The sequence below is a fragment of the Saccoglossus kowalevskii genome, unplaced genomic scaffold, assembly GCF_978046115.1.
Source record: "Saccoglossus kowalevskii unplaced genomic scaffold, keSacKowa6.1 SCAFFOLD_151, whole genome shotgun sequence".
NCBI classification, from domain to species: domain Eukaryota; kingdom Metazoa; phylum Hemichordata; class Enteropneusta; family Harrimaniidae; genus Saccoglossus; species Saccoglossus kowalevskii.
In genome coordinates this window covers 53458-63364 of record NW_028188659.1, presented here as the reverse complement: position 1 = coordinate 63364, position 9907 = coordinate 53458, and the positions used below count along the sequence as shown (strand labels likewise).

The window sequence follows — 9907 nt, the reverse complement described above, 5'->3', positions numbered from 1 at the left end:
GCAGCAAAAACGTCTATTCCACACATGTATTCCCCGCAGTGAGTGTAAAGTAACAATATTGTAATTGCTTCCCCGATAATCACTGTGTGATGTTTTACAATAGGTGCAAAAATAATTCGTATATAAAAACATGTGTTCGAACTCAACAGTTATTAGCTCCGACATTACCAACAACTGGCACTGTAATCTCATGCAGAATCAGTGGAAAACAAAACCCAACAATTAGCTTGGGTGAAAATAACGTTCTGGTAAACCTGTCCGTGCAGTAATTGGTTCTCTCCTAGTGAATGACACCAGTGACCCGACAAAGGGGCGGGGGTACTTTGTATAACATCACACGAAACAAATTTCAACATTTTTGCACTGCTGTAAACATCGGACACTGCTTATCGGAAAAAACAACAATAATAATATTATTACTTTACACTCACTGTAACTACCATTTATGACAATCTGATTAAAATCTGATGTAGTGTACGGGCTTTAATTATTTTGGCTATAAACTTGTTTTAATTTTATTTTTATTACTTTTGTTATTAATGCCTTTTTATTTTATTATTTTACTTTGATTTTTTGTTTAATTCCGCCCTACATACATCTGATCCAACGCCTATGTAAGTCCCGTTCAAATCTCGCGTAAGTAACAGCCAATCACAGCCCCCTTTTTATACAGGCTGTCGGTTGCTTACTTTTCAGTGTAGAGATACTCTACGGGCAATCTTTCTGTACATTATATTTTGCCCACTTGAATAAACCATTAATAGAAAATTGCTAGTATATTTTTATTTACAAAAGAAATTCCACAGCATTTTACAATTTTTGTCATTACATTGAATATTTTTTTCACTTCCAACAAATGTGTACACTTCCTGGCACGGATCTAGAAGCCGTACCTACACACGATTTGGTGACGTCACAAAATACATGACCTTCAATCGGGGTCATTTCCTCGGTATATACGAATTGGTATATAGAAATTACAATAAAGATACTTAAGACATTGCACATAAGGTAAAACAAATCATGTGACAATATAATGATAATAACGGTAATAAATCCTAGCTTTAACAGTTGAACACAACGATCATATAGTCAGTCAGGTGACGCCGAGTGTCACGCACTTGTTGCAAAATGGCCGTGTGGTTGAAACTGGGTCATGGCGTGACGGGCGAGGAAGACATCATTAAACACTCTCAAAATCACAATAAAACGGGGAAGTGGTTGCATATTACGGCGTAGCCAACATGGGAAATAAAAAAACGCTCAATACAAACGACACGGATTCGAATCACACTAGATACACTCACCAGAACCGAAGCAATCAGAAACGAGCAATCGTTTTGGCTTTTCCGTTCAACTCATCGGAACACTGGAGTAGTTAGAAAAATGAACACCACTTAACGACCAACGTCGTGGCGTGGTACACAAGCGTGCCATCAAAATAAAACAAAATTAGCTTGAAAGAGACAGTGGGTTCCCGCTCAGAGCTACCGTAAAAGCGTAAATCAAATAAACTGAAATCTCTCAAACCGTAAACAAGTAAGCAAAGAACGTCGCGAAAAAATAATAAACCTCACAAAACTCCACCATGCAAAACTGAATGAATAAATAATAAAATAACTTACGTCTTAACCTGGACGACGAGCAATTTGTTCAACAGTTTCCAGTCACAAGAGATAAACAAGACCCAAGTCAAGGTAAGTTTTGTTAAAGCGTCGATGGCGTTCCCTATATCACGAAAACAATTCAGGCAACAGACGAATATCTTCTGTGGTGTGGTGGAATTTATACTGTGTGTGCGGAATTGTTGATTGGGGGTTCGAAGCCAGCAGTTAACATTTTGTTAGAAAGTTTCACAATTAAATAAAATATCCAATGATACCAGTATATTTATTTCATTATTTTAACAACTTGCGATGGTGGAAGTTGGTCAAACACGAGTTCTTACACCTAAATAAGTATCAAATATTTATCCACTCATTTATTCTCTCAATTTAACAACCTTGTAGAGGTGGAAATTAAACAACAGGTATTTACTCACAAGTATAATGGTCAATATTTGTCCATACATTCATTTTGTCAATTTAAGAACTTGTAATTGTTGGAATTAATCAAATGAGAGTTGTTTACACCAAAATAAGTCTAAAATATTTGTCCACACATTTATTGTCACAATGTAACAACTTGTTAATAGTGGAGATTACTTAAACGCGACTTGTTTAATCAGTTGACATCAATGCAACTTACCCGCAGACAGTGCACAACAGAGTATCATTATTGAACAATTATGAACAGGAACGTGTCTTGGCATTAGGTTTAGGGTCGGGTCGGGTCGGGTCAGGTCTGGGCAACGGAATTATTAACAGAAACGTGTCTTGGCATTAGGGTTAGGGTCGGGTCAGGTCTGGGCAACGGAATTATTAACAGGAACGTGTCTTGGCATTAGGGTCGGGTCAGGTATGGGCAACGCAAATGGCAAACACCCAATTGGCAAAATGTACACTAACGGGTTATGCCATGTATATAGTTTACACAAGTAAAACACAAAATTGCCAATTTTTTGGACAATTGTAACTCAATAATAGAAATATGTTGTATTTCTATATATACACACACTATATAGTCTATATAGTGCAAACACAACCAGTCAATCCATCGTGGTCTTGTGGATCAGATCCCTACATAGTGATCAGGAGGACCCGGGTTCAATTCCCTTGCCTGCCCATCTTTTTCTCGCAAACAATAAAGCTCGTGGTACAGTGGACAAGACAGTGCGGTGGGAACTCAAAGATCGCAAGTTCGAATCACGGATTGGACACTCCTACAAAAGACATGAAAGACGTTAAAAACCTAAACAACGGATTCAAAAACTGTAGTCAGAACACAAGAATACTAACTCACATGGAAGCCAGTCGAAGTCGACGAAGAATGAACACAGTTGACAGCTGTAGGTCACGTGCATCAACAGACACGAGGAGCATGGCTGCTCTCCAAATGGGTCCCTTCTTTTGTATTGACCCCCGAATGATTACTGATCCCCCTTTCTAACTCTTCCCCCAAAAATAATATATCGCCCCTTTCAAAATGTATTTACCCACAAATTAATAAATATTCATGAGCACAGAAACTGCCACGTCATGAATAAATTAGCATAATTAAAAAAATTGCATAAAGTGTAGGTACGTCTTCTGGAGTCCTGCCCACTTCCTGATACATCTTCGCCAGCCAAGGTTCGTTTATTCAGTCATCGCTTCAATTTTACATCAAACGCAGAGTATAATTATCTAGAATGGAAGCAAAAAAATAAGTAAATCATAATGATTAGAACACTGTAAATAGCTATATAAACAATGCAACCTGATTTTACCGTCCCACGACATCGACGCAGAAAACTGGAGCAAAAAAATATTTCCTGATCAATTGCGATGTGTCTAGTCCAAATCAGCCGTGTTTTTCTCGGTCGCTAACGTCGGTATAATCCGCCATTTTATTCGAGTGTGTTTGCTACCTGACTCTGCCCGGTGACGTCATCACGTGCGCTATAGAAGGAGATTTGTGATTCGTTGACTAAAATCGTCGATAGTTGGTCTCTTGGAAATATCGTTACATAGGCATCGGGTCAGATGTATGTAGGGCGGAATTTTAAAAAAAATACAAAATCAAAGTAAAATAATAAAATAAAAAGGCATTAATAACAAAAATAAAATAAGTTTATAGCCAAAATAATTAATTAAAGCCCGTACACTACATCGGATTTTAATCAGATTGCATTTATGACTACGCAAGTGGTCGTTTCGCTCCGTTAAGGTGTTACCGATATACACATATATCCACATGAACATTGACGCGACATTACCCGGGGGCATTTGTGTAGTAATTTCGAATATGCTCTCAGTATTGTGCCCGTATTACCATTAGATTGGCCATCAGTGTTCATAGATTAGAAATTTGCCTGATCAAAATTACATCAACGATAGCAGATAATTTGTACCTTGTTGTATGTATTGCATATATTCTTGAAACAGTTAATATAAACTGCGTTTGTTTAAATCTATTTAGCGAATGTAGAAACGGCAAGTGGTACTGCAAACCGGACCCTGATTGTGGTAAGATAAATTTTCAAGAAGTGCTTCTGAGACTAAAACATTATTGGATGTCACTATGTAAAAATGTTTCCATAATATTAATTTGTATAGAGAAGCGTAGGTAAACGGGTAAGGTGCAGTACAGTTTATATAAAATTTAATTTAAATGCACCGTGGTGTGTACTACATATTCTATGGCTCACTAATAATTACTGCGTGGGTGTTTGTAATATTATAGTTCAACCACCTTGCCCTATGGGAATTCCTTTAATTGGTGCTGATGGGATTCCGTTGGTTGTGATTCTCTTGATAAGCAGTGTCCATTTGGCTACCATTGTTACACCCATCCAACTGACTTGACATCAGTGTGCTGTCCAAATACAGATGAGTGCACACTACTCATTTAGTTCATGAATAATCGCGAATCATTAAAATTTCATGAATAATGTATGCCTGGAATATACTTGTAGAATGTGTGGATGGTGCATGGACTGTCTGGTTCGATAGAGATAACCCAGGAGGTACTGGGGACTGGGAAACGACATCACTTGCCATCGAGTTGTATGGTGATATCATGTGTACCGATCCATCGGCGATACAAGTGCAGACCCTAGACGGTATTCCTGCAGAAGATACTGATGAAATATTCTTGCATTATTCACCGGACATTGGCTTTGTGTGTCGGATGGCAGATCAGCCAGATAACACTTGCCTTGACTCTCGAGTGAGATACTGCTGTCCAGGTAACACATTTATTATAGTGTGTATTGCAGGAAAACCGGTATACATTCACATGTTATGTTTTCTGAGTCACAAATTAATTAATAATTCCTTTAAAATAGTTGTGTCACCGTGTTCCGCGGGATTTCCGATAATTGTTGAGATGTTGTCCCGTGGTTAAAAACATTGATTCCTCGTTGTGGCATGTCCGATAACGTTGTGTAATATGCAGTATTATATGTGTAATTTTTGTTCAAACAGCTAATCCCCCGTGTGATGGTGAATGGTCACAATGGTTCGACGAAGACAGTCCAGAAGAAGGGATTGGCGATTTAGAAACGCTAGCAACTCTATGTGAAAAGACGTGCAAACGACCCAGCGCAATTCAAGCCCAGACTATTGATGGCATATCAGCTGAATTAACAGGCGATGTGTTACTCAGCAATGATATCATTAATGGATTTGCTTGTTTGAATGAAGAACAGGACGATGAGAAATGTGAAGATTATAAAGTCAGATTATGTTGTCCTGGTAAATCAATGTTCACAACAAATATGTTTTTACGTTATTTTAGTTGAATATTTGAATTTGAGTATTACTTTGAATTGAATACTTATTATTTGCGAAAAACTGTCTCGTCTCATTAACCATGTTTTTCATTTATGTAATATCATTATACAGAACAGCCAGATTGTGACAAGTGGACAAAATGGTTCAACACCGATAAACCATGTGAAGGTTTAGATGCAGATCGTGAAATCACCGCCGTAATCCAAGATGAATATCCAAATGAAATGTGTAAAAATCCGTTATTCATCCAAGTTGTTGTCGCCGCCACTGAACAACCTTCATCAAGCACCGGGCAGGTATTCCTACATCACGATGTCGATCCTGGATTTGTTTGTCTTGACAAAGATCAGCCAGCTGGTGATCAATGTCATGATTACAAATTTCGATACTGTTGTGACGGTACGTATTTTTATACATTAAATATGTTAACTATTACGTACGAACTTGTCATTTCACAGACAAAGTTGTGATTGCTGCATTCGCACCTGAGCGTTTCCATGAGGTGTAAAATTATTTCCTGAGAGCTCTGAACGTCACAATGCTTCCTTCCAGAACAACCTGATAAACCCGGACAATGCCCAATGGTACCTTCTATCGACGATGTCCGTCCAAAGGGTTACTGCTACTATGAATGCCAAGATGATACCGATTGCCAGGGGAAGAAAAAATGCTGTGCTTCTGGAATATGTGGCACCATTTGTATGGATCCTTTGTTCCCATGTTTCCATGAGGGCGTTATTTTCCAGGAAGGCGATGACAGAAAAGAAGACTGCAATACCTGGTAGGTTATTAGTGAATGTAGTGGACATTTCGTTACGTAATACTAAAGATGAACTAGATACATTTATTATTAATTTTTATTCAAAAAGCTATATTGCATTATGCTAACACCTTGGTTCGAAGTCGCTTATTTTCAAACATATATTATATATTCTTGTTTAATTTTGTTGCATTGCTTGATGGATTCAGTTATAGTGTGGACGTTGAACCCAATATTTACATGACAATCGTTTGGGACATTTCAATTCATAACGCATCTGTAAATTGGAAAACGTACATGCAACCAGTAAGCATGTAAGCGAAAGCAACTTCAAAAGAGCGGGTGAAGCCAGAAGGAGTAAACAAACTGTATTAGTATTACAAAAATATTTAGTGACACTGGCAGAAATGAGCGAGTGTCAAACAGCTCTACAAGTTATGATACACCCTGTCTGGGGCTTATTATTTTTAATCTCTGTCCCAATATTTGTACTTAATATGGCAGTTTATTCAATTAAACTATTTTCAAATGTTCGGTTCCTATCATTACTTATAATAACATGTTATTGAATTGCGAAAAAGATCAATATTTGGTTGTATGACAATTTCCCACATTTTACCCTATGTAAAACAATTTTCCAAATAAAACAAAGCCAGCAATGCTCAGATGTCATGTAGTCGAATAGCCTAACCCTGAGTACAGTCCTGTAGGTTGGTCTCCTTCCGCTGATCAATCGGCCCCCACAGTACTGGGAAATCGCATAGACCGAGGATTCGACACCCGCCTACAAATATATGGCGGAGAACCGTTCTGCCGTTTTCATGACGGTAACCAGCTAAAACATCTTTCGACCAATCTAGCGATCACAAATACCTTTTTGTGGCCGAAAAATGAACCTACTGTACTGGAACATTGACAAAATCTAGTTTTACGCAACGAAACAACGTTTTGTTGATAAATACGTCAAGAACAAGATGGCGGCGTGTATTTTCGGTTGACGTTGGAAAATGTCGATTTGATCGACCGTAGTAGGTCTCTTATGTAATTTCCCTTCCTGTTCAGGTATTTAGAATAGTTGGACGTATCGACCTTCTCATTTTTTAACTGCAAAGCTGAATGCCTCTTTAATCGCCCGAACATTCCTTCACAATAGTGTCGAATTCCCAGTCTATTCGACTTCTCAGCAATGTAGGGGCCGAATGATCAGTGGAAGAAGGCCAACCTACAAGACTGTACTCAGGGCTATTGAATAGCCGTGACTGTCAGCACCGGTCGTATTATAAATTTCACAATCCGTAACCGGAACATAAATCTCGCTGCTATGTGTATCCATCATTTGGTGTCACGTCTCTCAATTTTCTATTCTTAGCTGCATTACATATATATTGTTGAGTTCAAACAATTGAGTAATTTACAGTAATGTGGCAGTTGTGCCGGCCGACACTGTGTTTTGCAACTACAATAGTGCATGATTTCTTATTAACCAGGTTTTGAGTCGTATTGCTCACACCATCACTAATATAGCTTTTTAATAAATACTGTAAAACATGTCTTTTTCGCGACCATGTCTTTTTTGCGAATTTAGAACTCATTCGCTAATTCAAGATGTCGCTAATGACTTTATTATAAATTCAAAATGGCCGCCAGACAAAGAAATCAACAATGACAAAAGAGATTCGCTAAATCAACATTTTACCACAATTTGCTAAAATTGCATGCCGCTTTTTCGACATGTTTTACAGTACGTTTAACAACCAAGTACTTATAAACGTTAAAACGCTACATTTCTCAGGTTGGATCACGAGGGCGCTGACAGATGGTCATTTCAATGTTTCGTGATGATCTTATGAGAAATGCATTCTGGATGATAATAGGACCCTTTTCTTCATATGCAATAATGTCAAGGAAATTAGGAAAGAAATGAAGAAATAATAATTTTGCAAAAAGTTCTTGAGCGATTGCTATAATTATAACATTCTTAGCTTGATTGATAATGTCAAATCGCGGTCAACACAAAATAATGAATGCTACCTGGTCTTATTTCGTTACCATAACGTATCCACCAAATTCGGCTTCGTGCTTAATGATCCGTTTCAACCTTATGTCAAATTAACGTTTCTGAAGTGCCAATCCAAGCAGTCAAGTCTGTGTGTATGATTCTATAGTGGCCAGTTGAACCATCATAATAACACATGTAAGCCAACCACTTAAATTACATCAGTCTAATGACAATTATTATATCCTTTGACAGTTACTGTACGAGCGATGGAACTTGGGCGTGCACAAAGATTCTGTGTGGGGATACAGGTACGTTTTATTTAACAACTTATATTGTTAAGTTCTAGATATTCGGACCAAAGCAAACGACAAAATTGTCCGAGTCACAATCTTCTACATTTAATACAACTACGTATCTCAGAAAGCAGATGGGAATTTTGAATTGCCTTAAGTTAAACTTGGAAACTATTGTAAAACAATTCATGTGAAGCAAGTTTGGAAATCTCGTTTTATTCATGAAATATACCATGTATATGGATGTTATTGACAATAAAGGTGATTATTACATCCATAACATATTATAAAATTAAAATAATTCATTTCATTTTCTTTACAGTTATCGAGGCAGTCGAGCTCGAGGCTACCGCTGAAAGACTGACAATAGGCTGAGATAACGCTTGATTGAATTCATCTCTTTAAGTCATCCTTTAATCGGCAAACCCCCTCTTGGCAAATAAATTATACGATCAATAACTATGGCTGGTTACGACAGCTAATTAATATTCAATAATTGTTCCTTCGAATTTATTCAAATAAACTCGGCCTGTAAATAATGTTGTTGTTGCTGTTGTTTTCGCACTTTTCGGACGACAACAATATGACCACCATTGAAGTAAAGTTAAAACATACCCATTGGCAGACTATTCAACACACAACAGGGTAAATTAACAATTACTGTATACAACAAAAAGGTGATACGAAAACATTGAGCACGTGTCATTCTGGGTAATAATTTCCTTGTTAAGACACTTGCATCAATCAGACAAGTGATATTGATGATATCAGAGATTCATATTTGACTACGCGCTAATTATGTCTGCAAAAACAACTTTTCAAATGTTAAGGTTAGTCTTTCTCTGGTAAAATCTTGGTTTAATTGTTTAGATGAAAAAAATACAATATCCCTTTAAACAATGAATGTGTAAGCACATCGAATGTGTTACGAATGCATATCGTATTGTAAGTGGAGTACCAAATTTATTTCTTTGACATGTGATTAATATGGCATATACTCTTTTCGACAACCGAATTCAGTATGGCTTAGTTATACCCATGTGCATTGACTAGAGACAGTATAGTTAGCAAGATCATCTTGGTGACAATATTCTGCATTGCCATCACGTAATTCATAAAGAAAGGCAAACATACTAATCATAATCCACTGTCAACCAACATATCCATAAATCCATTCATGATCTGCCTACATACTACGAACATTCTACTGCCCCTCTCTGACTTTATTACACATCACTACACCAACTACAACAGCTGGTTTATTATTCACTTTCCTGCAATATGTAAAGATCACCTTTGAAACGACGCCCGCTATATTGGGAGGGAGAACGACATTTATTGTACCAACAACCTCCCTCCAACTTTGTATTTTTTTAATATTTTGATGTTAGATAACTCGTACCTTCTGCATTATTTCTTGTTTTAGGTCATCATGAATTGTGGAAACATTTACAAATAATTGTTAGCTCTTGTCGTGTTA

At 37.3% G+C, this 9907-nt stretch overlaps 1 protein-coding gene across 1 annotated transcript; it reads left to right on the top strand.

Annotated features, from left to right (window-relative positions):
• Positions 1–5484: 5484 nt before the first annotated feature.
• On the top strand, positions 5485–8966 carry LOC146725524 (uncharacterized). Its single transcript, XM_085496333.1, has 4 exons — positions 5485–5774; positions 5928–6156; positions 8387–8442; positions 8750–8966. Exons 1-4 carry the CDS (start codon positions 5600–5602, stop codon positions 8800–8802), a joined length of 513 nt encoding a protein of 170 aa, XP_085352459.1. The 5' UTR covers positions 5485–5599; the 3' UTR covers positions 8803–8966.
• The last annotated feature ends 941 nt before the right edge of the window (positions 8967–9907 follow it).